The following is a 16,924-nucleotide window of genomic DNA, read 5'->3' as shown; positions in this document are numbered from 1 at the left end:
CTGTTCAAGCTCGATCTGCTTTGCCTTGGCGATGGGAAGCGTGGCATCGGTTCATTGGTTGAGCGCTGGGGAAAACAAATATGCGCCGCTGCTTTGAAATAAGATACAGAACACGTGCTTTGGTGTGTCCGTGCGCGCTTCTTCAGGGCAGTCAGTCTTGAGGCAGGTTTTTTGCTCCCACGCTGCTGCTCAGATGCAAATAATAATATACAAATAATGAATGTTTATGAATTCAATGGTATGAATATTTCATGAGGTGAAAGATGGAATGTACATCGTTCCATCTTTCACCTCATGAAATATTCGTAACATTGAACAAATGAAAAAACATTAATTATTTGTTTTATGTAACAGCTAAAAATAGATCCTAGTCATTTGATATTTTATTAATTTATAAACAATAGAAAACGTACTTACATTTTGGTGTTCCACTGGTGCTGAACAGTCCAACACAAACTTTAAATCGGAGTCCAAAATTGCGATGATGTAGTCCGTGATGCCGTGCACTAACTTTGTGTACTGCCAAAAAAAAAAAGACTTTGTATAGTTCCCCAGTCCAGCGAAAAATGACATCAGAAATTTGTCCAGTTTGTCTGTTAGAAGAATTAGCAGCGTCAATATTAGCTCCTTCAAATTTTGCTCCGCCAGCAAAACAAACTCCACTGTGTTTAGCTAAATGCCGCCTCCGTTCGTGTGAGTGTGCAGTGGTCAGGGTGTGCAATAGCACAAAAATGGCACGCTAAAAAACAATTATTGCACAGTCAATGAAACACAACAGCAGATAGTATGACTAATTCATGTCACATGACCTACAACCCACCAATCAAATGACAAGGATCCACTCAGCTGTAGTATAATATAGTTTAATCAAACCATGTTGAGGGTGTGCAACATGTCGTGAGAAAATAATACAGTTGAGCCGCTCGAAGTTCACATCAAACATCATTAAAGGCAGATGAATTTCAGCACACGATAAGATGCGCTGAAAAGTCCTGGCTGCTTCTTTAGACTAGAATAGAGCCTTTGTCATTGTACATATACATACGTACGTACATACATACATGCAATGAAATGTTTCCTCTGCATTTAACCCATCCTAGTTACAGTTAGACACAATCCAACCACTAGGAGCAGTGGGCAGCCACAGTCTGGAGACTGGGCTTCTTGTAAGCTGGAGTGTGTCTAAATGCATGTAGCACTGGCCCACCAGGAGCAAATCCAAAGGTGACCATAGCTTGTGTACAATGTGCAGCAGTAAAAATCAGATTACCAGAGATGAAATGTTGGCGTAGATTTTGGTGTCCATGTTGGTTTAGTTTTTGCATACAGAGATGTTTAAAGACCATATTTGGAAGTCTTTTCTCACATGCAGGCTGCAGGCGACCGTCTGCTTTTAAACTGAGTGCATTTTGGTTTTGAACATGCGTCGTTGGAAAGTTCTTTCACAACTCTGTTCAACCATGAAGGTCTTAGTGCACTTCATTGTCCATTTTCATGTTATATTTTTGTCCGTCCCCACTCGAGTGCCTTCTGACTAATAGCAGTCGGTCCAGCCTGGGAGGGGGGAATTGACTGTTAAATGCATCGTGATGTGGACAATTCTCAGTCTATTAACAAATGTCATTCGATTTTTATAAATGTTAAGTGTGGTAATGAGCACTTTTCTCATTCCTTATGTTAATCTGTGTTTCTACTTTTACTAAAGTCATTATCTGAACCGGTTAATGTACGTTTTATGTTCAGTACATTTGACTAACTGCTTTGATACAGCCTCTCTCTGTGTACAACCCCTGGCAAAAATTATGGAATCACCGGCCTCGGAGGATGTTCATTCAGTTGTTTAATTTTGTAGAAAAAAAGCAGATCACAGACATGACACAAAACTAAAGTCATTTCAACTTTCTGGCTTTAAGAAACACTATAAGAAATCAGGAAAAAAAATTGTGGCAGTCAGTCAAAATATGGAATCACTCAATTCTGAGGAAAAAATTATGGAATCATGAAAACAAAGAACGCTCCAACACATCACTAGTATTTTGTTGCACCACCTCTGGCTTTTATAACAGCTTGCAGTCTCTGAGGCATGGATTTCATGAGTGACAAACAGTACTCTTCATCAGTCTGGCTCCAACTTTCTCTGATTGCTGTTGCCAGATCAGCTTTACAGGTTGGAGCCTTGTCATGGACCATTTTCTTCAACTTCCACCAAAGAGTTTCAATTGGATTAAGATCCGGACTATTTGCAGGCCATGACATTGACCCTATTTGTCTTTTTGCAAGGAATGTTTTCACAGTTTTTGCTCTATGGCAAGATGCATTATCATCTTGAAAAATGATTTCATCATCCCCAAACTCCTTCAATTGATGGGATAAGAAAAGTGTCCAAAATATCAACGTAAACTTGTGCATTTATTGATGATGTAATGACAGCCATCTCCTTTCAGCCTTTACCTGACATGCAGCCCCATATCATCAGTAACTGTGGAAATTTACATGTTCTCTTCGGGCAGTCATCTTTATAAATCTCATTGGAACGGCACGAAACAAAGGTTCCAGCATCATCACCTTGCCCAATGCAGATTCGAGATTCATCACTGAATATGACTTTCATCCAGTCATCCACAGTCCACGATTTCTTTTCTTTAGCCCATTGTAACCTTGGTTTTTTTTCTGTTTAGGTGTTAATGATGGCTTTCGTTTAGCTTTTCTGTATGTAAATCCCATTTCCTTTAGGCAGTTTCTTACAGTTCGGTCACAGACGTTGACTCCAGTTTCCTCCCATTTGTTCCTCATTTGTTTTGTTGTGCATTTTCGATTTTTCAGACATATTGCTTTAAGTTTTCTGTCTTGACGCTTTGATGTCTTCCTTGGTCTACCAGTATGTTTGCCTTTAACAACCTTCCAATGTTGTTTGTATTTGGTCCAGAGTTTAGACACAGCTGACTGTGAACAACCATCTTTTGCAACATTGCGTGATGATTTACCCTCTTTAAGAGTTTGATAATCCTCTTGTTTGTTTTCAATTGACATCTCTCGTGTTGGAGCCATGATTCATGTCAGATCACTTGGTGCAACAGCTCTCCAAGGTGTGATCACTCCTTTTTAGATGCACACTAACGAGCAGATCTGATTTGATGCAGGTGTTAGTTTTGGGGATGAAAATTTACAGGGTGATTCCATAATTTATTCCTCAGAATTGAGTTAGTCCATATTTTTTTCCCCTCTGCTTGGTCTAAATAAGTAATCGTTACTGACTGCCACAATTTTTTTTTTTTTCCTGATTTCTTATAGTGTTTCTTAAAGCCATAAAGTTGCCATTTGAAATGACTTTAGTTTTGTGTCATTTCTGTGATCTGCTTTTTTTCTACAAAATTAAACAACTGGATGAACATCCTCCGAGGCCGGTGATTCCAAAATTTTTGCCAGGGGTTGTATAAACTGGAGGAGCCAACGTGCAGTCGCAGGTTCCGTGCTGTGTACCTAAAGAAAGAGAGGAAAACCGCCCTGTTTTTGGACTATAGTATGTGACACACCACAGGACAAGAAGCATCTAGCAACAAAGTCTGAACACACTTTTTAAGTTCAAAATCGAAAAAACAAAATACTTGAATGAAACGCTTAATTGCGTAGCAAAAGGAAAAAAATCTTCACTTTTATCTTCTGCTGAAAGCAGACTTATTCTGTTGTTCCATAAAGGGGGAAGAAATGCATTATTTGCTGAGCATCATGGCTGATAAAGTAAAATTCTCTCTTCCAGAATTTTCATTTTAATTTGCACTGGGTAGCACATTGTGATGAAGTGCACGGGCGCGCAGTTCATCCCGCTGAAATTACAGAGCAATTTAAAGAAAATGCATATACGCACGATGAGAACAGATGTCACGTGGCATGTGTTCAGCAGAGTGTCAGCAAATCAGCATTGCAGCAACATTTCACCATTATTACAACACGTTCTGATTTCAAGTATTCTGACAAGTACAAAGTGCATTAGTGCAGCACAGCCAGTGTGCATGTGCATCGTGATGAGGGGCAACAGCTCCCCCTATGTTTTAGAATATAAAATCCATGCATGAGAGCCACACAGGTGTAAATATAGCTCTGTTCCCATCATTCAGAGGTACAAATGTGTAACAGGCTGGGGGTAGTAAAAGCTGCAGCAGGCTGGGGTGTGCCCTGCTGCTGATTTGACCTTGACCTTTTGACTTCTGATGCATTGTAAAAGCGTTGTCCACAACAGCGAATTAGATGATGACCTTGACCTATGACCTTGATATGACCTGTGTTGCCTGCAGAGACTCATCAGACCACATCTGTGGCAGCCATTTTTAACATGTTGACCACATGTAGATTTATTCCTCTATTCCTCTGTGATCAAAGCAGAGATGTTCACGTGTGTCCTTGGCAGTGTTACACCCGCGGTTATTCACAATTTAGCCATGAAAGAATTATTCAGACATGTTGGTAAATGCTACATGCTAAGTTTACAGATTGGAAAACTAATCATCAAAATGAGTCGTGGTGTGTGTGAACGTGGTAAACTGACGGCACAAAGTGCACATGAGAAAGCTTAAGAAAAAAACTCAACAAATTGGCAACATTGACAAATTAAATTTTTATTCATCCATTCTCACTTTAAGTTTGAACTTTTAACTGCAGTTTGGTTCGCCTGAGTCTAATTTTTCAGACTCAAACAGGTTTTTTTATTTACCTCCCCCACCTTTTTTTTAATTCCAACACCTAAACCCCCCCCCCCCCCTTTTTTTTTCCGCAGGGTTTGTTCAATTTTTCTAGACATTTACCGCAGCTGGACTTGTTAACTTGCAGTAAGTTTGGTGACTCATCCAAGGTGCTTTTTGAGTTTTCAGACTAACTAGAAGTCCAGTTTGCTGTAGAGGAACCTTCCAGAGATGTTCTGAGAACCTTTAACAAGCTGGAGACGGATCTGTTTCTCCTCAGAGGTGTTGGTGGTTGTTGATTCAAGAGTCTTTGTTACTATGGTGCACCCATTTCAACCTTTAGTTTCAACCCTCACTAGGTTTTGGATCAGGCAGCAGAAATCAGTCCAGGCTCTGATTGCTGCCTGAACCTTAGGTTTGTGTCTGCTGTGGGACAAAACAAGACCTCATTTAATGTGATTGATGTCTGCTTAAAATCAAACTCAACCTGGAATGACTTTATTCATGGGGAACTAACCTGATCCTGGTCCTGGTCCAGTCTGACCCCACACGCGTATTCACCCACAGACAGCTCGATAGATGTTCTGCACACATCTGACAGTCAGACAGTTGATTTGTAACAAAGCAACATGTTCTTGCAACTGCCAAATCTGTGATCGTATGACTATGTGCAATAAAAAAAATACATTTATATAGTTTTCTAAACACTTAATATCCCTAATTTTTAGTACTGAAATGTGCTATGTACAAAGGTTTTTCTTTTCAGTTACAACATGCTGCTTATTTCAGTTAACATTATTTACATTATAACTATTATTACTTCTGTACCTGTTTTGTTGTGGTTTTATAAAAGTATTACTTGGATTTTTAAGTGTGTGTGTGTGTGTGGGGGGGGGGGGGGGGGGTTTGAAAGTAATGACGTGTGCTTTTTATATTTAGGTGAATGTTGGAATGTGAGGACGATCAGCATTTGTAGAGTTTTGAGCCTAGACTCTTCACTTCCTGCACTCAGGCTGGTCCTGAGTGCGCCAGAGGAGAGCGATGATGAGGTTTCTGAGTTTAGAGGTGCACAGGAGACGGGAGTTACTCCGCAACGTACACGTCCCCATTGGTTTTGATTCGGTTTCATTGTTTTATACTAGCAATAAATAAAAATTTAAAAGGCTTCTTTAGGCAGGAAAGTTAAGAAATGTTATTTTTCCTCAAAGTGAAAACAAATCAGCAACTGAATTGAAACTGAATTTTGTGTAAACTATTCCGTGGTTTTAAAAGGACGACATGTTAATTATTGATGATTATACTGTGTTTATGGACTGAATCATAAAATTGGCTGTAAACGTCTAATCTTAATCTGAAAGTGTGTATTGTGTTGGTTTAGAATACAATAATAGTATCTAATACAATGGACAAATTTCTCTTACCCTTAGATTACACCTGCACGCAACAGTAACCCATGCATGGTTGTTTCTAGTAGTGTGTGTGTGTGTGTGTGTGTGTGAGTGAGAAAGAACAAAATAAGAGAGTGAAATGATTGAGAGTCAGCCAAGGACAGTATAAATGAAAACCGTTTCTAACTTGAAGCAATTTCTTAACAGGTAATAACTAATTTTTTTTTTTTTTTTTTCCCCCTCCCAATCAGTCATTTGTTTTTGTTTTTTTTTGTTTTTCCACACCCTTGGGGATTAAAGAATCCTGTAGTTTGTTGAATCGATCACTGAGAATTGTGACCGTGTGGTAAATCTGCATAGATCAGATTCTTTAAATTTGATCACAGAAATTTGGTTTGACTTTGAGATTAAAGACTTTTTAAATGCTGACTAAAGAAGCCTGAACTTTTCTTTTGATGTCTTAAAACAATAAAAGCTTGTAAAGAGCCCAATGGGGCAGTACTTTGACAGACAGTGTACATAAAGGCTGCAAGAAGAGGTGTGAGACGGGTTGGATTCAGGAAATGTAAATTGGAAAAAGAATGAGTAGATCTTTAATTTACTGGTTAAATGGTGAATAACAAATGGTTAAAATTTACAGAGTTAGGTTTTGATTTATATATTTTTTTTTAATTTATCTGAATGACCACATTTGAGTGTTTAACTATGTGATGTCAAAGCTGTGCCAAGTTCTGCATTGGACGATCCCGTCGTCCTTTTTTGCTTATTGACAATCAGCGAGCAGTCGTGGTTTTCTTGTTGACCTAAACTTGTTTGCTCGATTTCTACCAGACTGTTTTAACAGTATTCTGCATTTGACTTATTGTCTGGTAACTGTAAAAAGTTTAAAACTTTGGAGTTGCTTATTTGGCTCAAGACAACATAGCTGGCAGAGAATTGGGTAGATTTTTTTTTTTTTTTTTCCTTTTCGCATGACAATATGTTTAAATCTAAATGTGCCTTATGTCTTCTAAGCTGAGGAGCAGAAACACAAGTTTCTTTTGTCGCTTTTTCACAGACCTTTCTTTCCTGGTTTTCCTGCCATCTGATGGAAGTTTTTCTACATTAACACTGGCTATGTTTACATGCGCCAACAATATTTGTTTTTGTATATTTTACAAACATCAGTTCCATTTTTTTCCACTGCAAAAGCTCCAATAAGGCTTCACACCACTGTACAATGTCCAGTTTCAGTCATATTTACAGTTATCAAGCTGCTGGTTTGGTTTGATTGACAGAAACTGTACAAATTCTGTAATTCCTATTTTCAATTTTTATTAAAAAAAAAATCACACTTGTACAGTAACTTGTCAAATGGTTTTGTAGTGACTTTAAACTGGAGCTGTGTCAGTAGGTTGCACATAAACACAGGCAGTGATGTCTGAAATTTGTCATCTTCAGCTGTCAACCGCTGGAGTTGCTCAAGAGAACCTTCATTTAGGTTGTTGATAGTAAGAACCGCGTCTGTAAATGTCTCACTGATGGTGCCGTCACTCAACAGCGAGGAAAGACTGCTCTGTTAACTATAGCTTTATATCGAAAGCTTGCCATGCGAGGCGGCTATCGTGTGTGTGTGTGTGTGTTTACAGTTTTAAGGTTAAAAAGTGATGACTGACAATCTTTGACTGATTTGACAACCTCCAGTCTGATTTCTTGCTGTATATCCATTTCACTTTGTATTTTTACTTTTGAGTCTTTCGCGCTCCTTAATGTATGATACAGTTCTGTTACTCTTGAATTTATATTTATACAAGTATACAGTGCATATTTTTTTGTATCGCTTTCTTTTTTCAGTTTCTGTTGTACTAATGTTCAAACACCCATGTCTGCGCAGTATTATGTTTGATATACAGACAGCTATTTCTTTTTTACATTTATATATGAATAAGAATTGTAAATGCTTTCACAACCCTTGTGTGTGGTGTTGTTTGTTTTTTTGTTTTGTTTTTTTAAAGTATAAATTAAATTAACCAACTCAGACTTGTGCTTTATTGCAACATGAAAATCTGGATACAATAACATTAGTTGTTTTACTTTTAGGTCTAAAATATAAATGTGCTTAGTATAGTTTATACAGCTATACTAAATATATGTGTATACTAAAGTTAAAATCAGAAGAGTACTCAGACATAAATATCATGGGAATGTTTGGTTTTCAGTAATTTCTTTGAACTTGTAATTTATTTATTTTATTTTTTGTGGCAGAATTATTGAGTAAGATACGTCTTTAACAGGAGGAGAAAAATATTTTTCATGCACTGCTTTTAAATTATAATACACACACAATATGGCCCCTGCTCAACAAAATTTTGGGGAATTATATTTTCGCCCCGTCCAGGCATCTGTTCACAGGCAATTGTTCACAGTAATGAAAGAACACCTTGTCTGATTGAAACTAGTTTTTGGTGGCACGTTGGGGGAGGCTAGAGGAAGTTTCCCTTTGAAAATGGTGGTCAATACACCAATTGTAAAGCACAATCATTAGTTATACAAATAGACTATATATACCACTTTAAAGCACCAATTTTTCGTTGTAGAAAGCCTTCGTTAACTCCCTTACAGTGAAGCCACACACCATCACCCAGGTGAGGGTCTATGCCACGGTTTGGGTTGCTGTTACTAATTTTCTGTCAACATGATGAAAAGTAGATAAATACACTGAAATTGTTAATTCTGTGGTGCTGAAAGTTCCAAAATGTCTTAACTTCCCTTAGCAAAAAGTAGTATACTTAAAGTTCATTTTATTAAGTATGCTTCAGTATAAGTATAGCAAGTATACTACAGGCCGTTAGTATACTAGAAAGTACACAAATTTAATACTTTTTTGGACTAAATTGGAATACTTTAAGTTCATAAAAGTATATTTTAAAGTTTAAGTTTGAAAAAGTACACTTTAAAGTATACAAGAAGTACACTCATCCATATACTATCAATGTACTTGATATAGCCCTCTTGTATGCTTAAAGTATACCACATGTACACTTATCAGTGTACTTGATATATCCCTCTCCTATGCTTAAAGTATACCACAAGTGCACTTATCGATATACTGCCATTGTACTAGTTGTATACTTTGAGTCCCTATTTTTAGTTTATCGTATACTTAAAGTATACTGTTATACACATTGGTTATTTCACTATTTTACTTTTTATACTTTAATTTTGCCTGGCATATTATTTGTACCTTACTATTTATATACTGAAAATATACTCCTTAAAGTATTCTTAAAGTTTACTCATACTGTATGTACACAAGAGTGTGCATTTAAAAAATCATAAGCCAGAATGTTGAAAACAAGTTTGATATATTTTCAAATATTTCAAATACAAAGACCTATGAAATCAAGTCCTTCCTTTGTGGAGAAAATTAAAGGAAAAGTGCATGTAAAATGTAAACATGGTCTCTCCAAGATCAAGTCCATTTGTAAAAATGTAAACATAGCATCTTCAACTGAGAACTAAAGTCCTTTCTTGTGAAAAAAGGTAAAAGATCCTTTGGAACCAAAAATAAATAACTACATATAAAAAAAATGTACTTTTATGACTTTTTCAGTTGCTTGAGTCAATAGCTTGACTTAGTATATCTTGCTCCAAGTGCGTAATAAGTGCTAGTACTTTGTGTCAGAAAAACATAAAAAGTATACTAAAGTATAAGTTTTAGTATTAATGTACTTAGACTTTTGTTTATACTTTTCAGTATAAGCCAAGTATACTTCACTATACTATTCTTAAATATAGTTTATAAAAAGTCACCTTCAAGTATACTTACTCAATTTTCTAAAAAAATAAGTATACTCATAGTACACTTGAATAAACTTCTTTTTGCTAAGGGTTGTCAAGGTATTTACTGTGTACCCAGAAAGTATTCACAGCACTTCACTTTTTCCACATTTTATGTTACAGCCTTATTCCAAAATGGAGTAAATTGATTTTTTTCATCAAAATTCTACTAATACCTCATAATGACAACATGAAAAAGTTTCTTTTTTAATTTTTTCAAATTTATTAAACTAAAAAAGCTCAAAACGTAGGGTACATAAGATTTCACAGTCTTTGCCATACTTCATAAAAAAACAAGTTATATTTAATCAGGTTTTTTGTGGGCAATTATCTTTGTTTCCATAACATGATAGGTTTAAACTTAATTTATTACTTCATTGTATGAGTAGAAGTGGAGCTCACATTTCATTCTTGTTAAAATAGAAATGTTTGGACATTCAAGACCTGAAAAAGATCCACGAAACATCAAATACAACAGTTCTTTTAAAATGCTCAGTACAGGTACTGCAGGTACTGCGCTCACAGTGAGTGTGTGTGTGTGTGTGTGTGTGTATGCACCAAACAATAAGCAGACTGATCTAGTTTGTGTGTGAAACTTGAGTTACAATTTGTCTTACAAATCTTTCTATAAGATTTGCAAGTTTCTATATAAATCTATATACAGCCTTTTTCCTGGAGACACACACACAGACACACGCCTCTGTTAAACAACACATATCTTCTTCGTTTTTCTCATTTACAGTTTTCTTCCGTCTCTCAAGCTTTTGGACCTTGTTGACTTGAGCTACTTGCTGTAACTAAGCACAATAGATTTTTGTAACGATGGCTTCAGCATCTTTCAATTCTTCATGTTCTCTGCACTGATGATCCATTTTTTTTCAGTATCAGCCTTGAATAACCTTCTGTTTTAAAGACATTGTCTCATGTACTTTCAAAGACAAGGGGCATCTTATACAAAGCATGCATACGCACCAAAACGTGGCGTATGTCCATCTCCATGTCAATGTTCAGAACCATCAAAAGTGAAATGACTGTGGAAATGTGTGGTGTGCGGTCACGCAAAAATCCTGGCTTAGGGCATTCCAGGGGGAGCTAGCTGATCGGTCAGGATTGTGCCTGTCAACCTTGTGCCGAGCCATGCCACCTGTGTGGAACGTAAAGATCTGAATGTCATCCAGGTACATCACATTCCAACATTAAAGTGCAATTTACAGCTAGGCCCAGTTTTCCGAATGTGATCAGAGCTATTAGCTGCACACATAAAGACGCCATCACATGATGAATGGTGTTTTTTTTAATAGGAAACATTTTCATTCCATTAATATACAAATCATATGTGATGGGCAAATGCGCATCAGGCTGGCGGCTGGTATGGTGTGTGATGGATGGCTGCTTGGTGGTTAAATAGTTTACTTGTGTAATTGGGCACCGCAGTCTGGTTTGAGGGCGGGTGCTAAAGGGGTAAAATATGACGGATATGACGTAATTTCTCTACTTCCAGGAGACAAAAACACTTAAAAATCTACATCATGTAAAAAACTGTGAATCCCGAAAGTGATACTATTGATGAACACCATTAATCACCTTTAACTGTACTGTTGCCTATAAATCTGTTGAAGAAAATCAACAAGTTAGAGCCCGACCGATATATCGGCTGGCCGATATAAGCCCTTTTCAAAGTACTCACTATCGGCCGAAATTTTGCCGATAGAACACTGATAATTTCGCATAAACAGAATAGTTACTGAAATAATGTTTGTGTCAGCAATGTAAAATGTCCTTGCACCGTTTGTCCAGTAGATGGAGCTCTGACTCCATTCAACTGAGAGCTGCTTACACCCCTGCTTAAATGTGTTCATCACCGGCCCCCGTAGTTCGCCGTCACACTGCACTGATCGGCTGACAAAAACATACAAGTAAGTTTATAAGGATCTATATACTTATCCTGAACCTATATCTAAGTTGCAGCAACAAGAGGTACAAGATCAGATGTATTTCACAACAGATCATATGTATTTGTTCAGATGCTAAGTCCATATGTACAAGTATTTACCATATTTTCCAGCCTATAAGTTGCATAGGAGTATAAGTCACATCTGTCAAAAATGTATCACGAAGAGAGAAAAGTATATACAATTCAATTTATTTTTGAAACATATGTATCACACTAATTTCACAAAGGTTTAATTCTTGATTGCATTTTTTGAACTTGAAAATTCTTCTCCGTTGTAAAGTTAATCAATCAATCAATTTTTTTTATATAGCGCCAAATCACAACAAACAGTTGCCCCAAGGCGCTTTATATTGTAAGGCAAGGCCATACAATAATTATGTATTTATATTATGTATTTATATTATATTATGTATAATTACAATAATTATTGTAATTATGTAACGGTCAAAACGACCCCCTGTGAGCAAGCACTTGGCTACAGTGGGAAGGAAAAACTCCCTTTTAACAGGAAGAAACCTCCAGCAGAACCAGGCTCAGGGAGGGGCAGTCTTCTGCTGTGACTGGTTGGGGCTGAGGGAGAGAACCAGGAAAAAGACATGCTGTGGAGGGGAGATCGATCACTAATGATTAAATGCAGAGTGGTGCATACAGAGCAAAAAGAGAAAGAAACAGTGCATCATGGGAACCCCCCAGCAGTCTACGTCTATAGCAGCATAACTAAGGGATGGTTCAGGGTCACCTGATCCAGCCCTAACTATAAGCTTTAGCAAAAAGGAAAGTTTTAAGCCTAATCTTAAAAGTAGAGAGGGTGTCTGTCTCCCTGATCTGAATTGGGAGCTGGTTCCACAGGAGAGGAGCCTGAAAGCTGAAGGCTCTGCCTCCCATTCTACTCTTACAAACCCTAGGAACTACAACTAAGCCTGCAGTCTGAGAGCGAAGCGCTCTATTGGGGTGATATGGTACTACGAGGTCCCTAAGATAAGATGGGACCTGATTATTCAAAACCTTATAAGTAAGAAGAAGAATTTTAAATTCTATTCTAGAATTAACAGGAAGCCAATGAAGAGAGGACAATATGGGTGAGATATGCTCTCTCCTTCTAGTCCCCGTCAGTACTCTAGCTGCAGCATTTTGAATTAACTGAAGGCTTTTTAGGGAACTTTTAGGACAACCTGATAATAATGAATTACAATAGTCCAGCCTAGAGGAAATAAATGCATGAATTAGTTTTTCAGCATCACTCTGAGACAAGACCTTTCTGATTTTAGAGATATTGCGTAAATGCAAAAAAGCAGTCCTACATATTTGTTTAATATGCGCTTTGAATGACATATCCTGATCAAAAATGACTCCAAGATTTCTCACAGTATTACTAGAGGTCAGGGTAATGCCATCCAGAGTAAGGATCTGGTTAGACACCATGTTTCTAAGATTTGTGGGGCCAAGTACAATAACTTCAGTTTTATCTGAGTTTAAAAGCAGGAAATTAGAGGTCATCCATGTCTTTATGTCTGTAAGACAATCCTGCAGTTTAGCTAATTGGTGTGTGTCCTCTGGCTTCATGGATAGATAAAGCTGGGTATCATCTGCGTAACAATGAAAATTTAAGCAATACCGTCTAATAATACTGCCTAAGGGAAGCATGTATAAAGTGAATAAAATTGGTCCTAGCACAGAACCTTGTGGAACTCCATAATTAACTTTAGTCTGTGAAGAAGATTCCCCATTTACATGAACAAATTGTAATCTATTAGACAAATATGATTCAAACCACCGCAGCACAGTGCCTTTAATACCTATGGCATGCTCTAATCTCTGTAATAAAATTTTATGGTCAACAGTATCAAAAGCAGCACTGAGGTCTAACAGAACAAGCACAGAGATGAGTCCACTGTCCGAGGCCATAAGAAGATCATTTGTAACCTTCACTAATGCTGTTTCTGTACTATGATGAATTCTAAAACCTGACTGAAACTCTTCAAATAGACCATTCCTCTGCAGATGATCAGTTAGCTGTTTTACAACTACCCTTTCAAGAATTTTTGAGAGAAAAGGAAGGTTGGAGATTGGCCTATAATTAGCTAAGATAGCTGGGTCAAGTGATGGCTTTTTAAGTAATGGCTTAATTACTGCCACCTTAAAAGCCTGTGGTGCATAGCCAACTAACAAAGATAGATTGATCATATTTAAGATCGAAGCATTAAATAATGGTAGGGCTAATTAATTAAATATTAATCAATATGAAGACAAAGCTTCAGCTTTTAGCTCATACCTTTTTTGTTAAGGGCCCAAAAAAGAACATTTTATTCATAAAAAAAAAAAAAATAATAATAATATCGGCTGATTTATCTGCTATCGGCAAATCAGAAGATTTATCGATTATCGGCATTTTTTCATCCAAATATCGTTATCGGCATCGGCCTCAAACAATCCATATCGGTCGGGCTTTACAACAAATAATGGTAATTCACCATAATTAAATGTTTTTTAATTGTCACACTTTTGTAACATTACTTAACCTACGTTAGTGCAAGATATAGCCTACCACAAAAGTAAAAACAACTAAGTTTCCTTCAGTGAGGACATTTCAAACGTATGGTGGGATGCTCAAGGAAATTGATGCCCCCGACTCCCCCCTCCGCCCCTTCAAAGGAATTTATGTCTGCGTCCTTGTAAAAAAAAAAAAAAAAAAATATGATAATAATAAAATAAAACAGTTTTCTCAGTTATATTATTTTTTCTACTTATTCACGTTTTGTTGAAGGGCCAGAAGATTATAACCTCCAGTCGGGTACCAGCCGAGGAATCCCAGAATGCAGTGCGTATGGCGCGTCATTGAAGAGGGACAATGATGGCGGCGGTCGGTGTTGCCGAAGTGATCACACAGCTGGAAAGCGCTGCTAAAGTTTTAATGGTGAGCACTTCATTGTTCTTTTGTACATGTGGGGGAGATATTGCTGCCTATGTTTGAACTTTGTGCTTATTTCTCGGCGCGTTGGGGCGTCCGTGAGCGGAGCGTCAGCGTGGAGCAGCGGTGTGTCTGTCTAAGTCTCGAGGGGGGGGAAAAAAAAAAAAAAAAAAAGAAGTATCACTGTGGCGTTTTTAATTAAATTATTAGTATCACCACCACCTTAAAGAGCGCGTCCTGCTCGGATACAGGCGAAGTTTCATCCTTAAGGGCCCGTGGAGTTTTGGAGGTAGTTGTGTGTCCGTACTTTAGCTTTAGCTGAATCTGTACAAACACGTACATCATCTGTACAAATCTACCGGCTCTAAGTGACTGAACACTGACTAACCAGGTCAGGATGGACTGCTGGAGAACTGCTAACTACAGCCTGCTCTCACTTTCTGCTGTGTCACAAACTGACACAATTCTCTCTGATTTGATTTGTGGCTCCAATTCAGTGTCACACCTTCTTTAAAAGCAGTTTATTTATTCATAAAATTTTCAGAATCCAGACTATCCTGGAGCAAGACTCAAGTCCAGGCTTTTATTGGCTTCCTGGGTTCAGTCATTAGACAGTACTACCTTAAGCGATGCCTGAAAATGAGGAGTTTATAGGGTCATGAGGTTGGTTCAATAAAGTAAATACGCGAGCATATATGCCCAACCACAACCGACCAATGAGCACACTTGTAAATTCAATTCCGGTTTCAGCGCGAGGGGGGGAGTTGGGTATTTTCTCGAAAGCTGCAGGAGGGTTCGCAGCCTGTGGAGGGGCTGTGATCTAAAGCGGTTCTGTTTGGCTCATCACACCCAGGGAAGTGTGTCAGAGTAACACCATCTTACAGGCAACAAGCACCATTTTGTTCATAAAAACTGTTTCATTGTTAACAGGCTTCTGCTCAAAATGTTTATGACGTTTGTCTGCTTTCATCCATTGTGATATTTTCGCAGTAATTAAAGACTGCGTCATTAAATGTGTTAAACATATGCCGCGTTTCACACCGCAATAGAACCATAAGAAGTGGTGTATAAAACGTAGTTTAGATGCACAATCACGGTTGGGCGAATAAGGTAAGATATTTATCTGCCCAACGGTTGGACAAATAAGGTAAGACATTATATTTATCTGCCCAATGGTTGGGCGTGTAATGTTCAGTGTATGACTTATCTGCCCAACAGTTGGACAAATAGCCTTTGCGTTTTGGGAATTCTGAGACCAAAGATCCAGGGGCCTCGTGCAAAGTTTGCGTACACACAAAAACGTGGCGTACGTCCGTCTCCACACCAACATTCAGATGTTTCAAAAGTGAAATGACTGGAAGTGTGCTGTGCATCGTGCAAAAATCCTGGCTGGTGTACACATGTTTCTACAGCTATTGTTCCACTGCCAACATGTAGAGGTGACACAGGGAACCACTGATAGTGTGAAAACATGAAGTCATCAGAGTGATGCACACATCAGAGGCACACTTATGTACAATTAACACACCCACATGTTTCCATTTATATGGGTGGATATAAAAGCATGTGCAAAGTAATGCGTAAAATGGCACTAATAATGACTGTGTTAGCATTGTTAGAGGACCTTGCAAATGGTGCAGTCCAACATGGGCGTGTGTTAGGGAACACAAGGATTTACTTTCAAATGATGATAATTGGCTCATAAGCAGATTTCAATTACCAAGGCCACTGTTACTGGTGTTGTGCACAGAACTGCGGCCAGGCCAGAGCGCAATACGGTGAGGAGCCAGGGGTTGTCTGTGCTCACACAGGTGCTGGGCATCCTGGCAAAAGGGGCATTCCACTGGGAGCTAGCCGATTGGTCAGGATTGTGCCGGTCAACCTTAAGCTGAGCCATGCCAGCTGTGTGGAATGCAGTCATCCAAATCTCATCCACATACATCACATTTAAGCCTAAGTGCTATTTGCAGCGAGAGCTGGTTTTCCTAATGTAATTGGAGCTATTTGGCTGTGTGCATATTGCTATAAAGGTGCCATCACATGATGAATTTGTTTTGGTTAATAGGAAACATTTTCATTCCATCAGTCTTTGTGATGCACAGATGTGCATCAGGCTAGAGGTTGGCACTGTGTGTGATGGATGGTTGCTTGGTGGTTAAGTAGTTTATTTGTGTAATTG

General features: G+C 38.1%; 1 protein-coding gene across 1 annotated transcript in view; it reads left to right on the top strand.

Moving 5' to 3' along the window:
• Positions 1-14,645: 14,645 nt before the first annotated feature.
• The window catches only part of xpo4 (exportin 4), a 151,850-nt gene continuing 149,571 nt past the window's right edge, over positions 14,646-16,924 (top strand). Inside the window, exon 1 of the mRNA XM_034186115.1 lies at positions 14,646-14,751. Coding sequence (XP_034042006.1) covers positions 14,686-14,751 — 66 coding nt within the window. The 5' untranslated portion in view covers positions 14,646-14,685. The remainder of the gene's footprint in view (positions 14,752-16,924) is intronic.

This window comes from Thalassophryne amazonica, chromosome 14 (assembly GCF_902500255.1).
Source record: "Thalassophryne amazonica chromosome 14, fThaAma1.1, whole genome shotgun sequence".
Lineage (NCBI taxonomy): Eukaryota > Metazoa > Chordata > Actinopteri > Batrachoidiformes > Batrachoididae > Thalassophryne > Thalassophryne amazonica.
The sequence above is the reverse complement of the archived record's forward strand: the minus strand, read 5'-3'. Positions and strand labels throughout refer to the sequence as shown.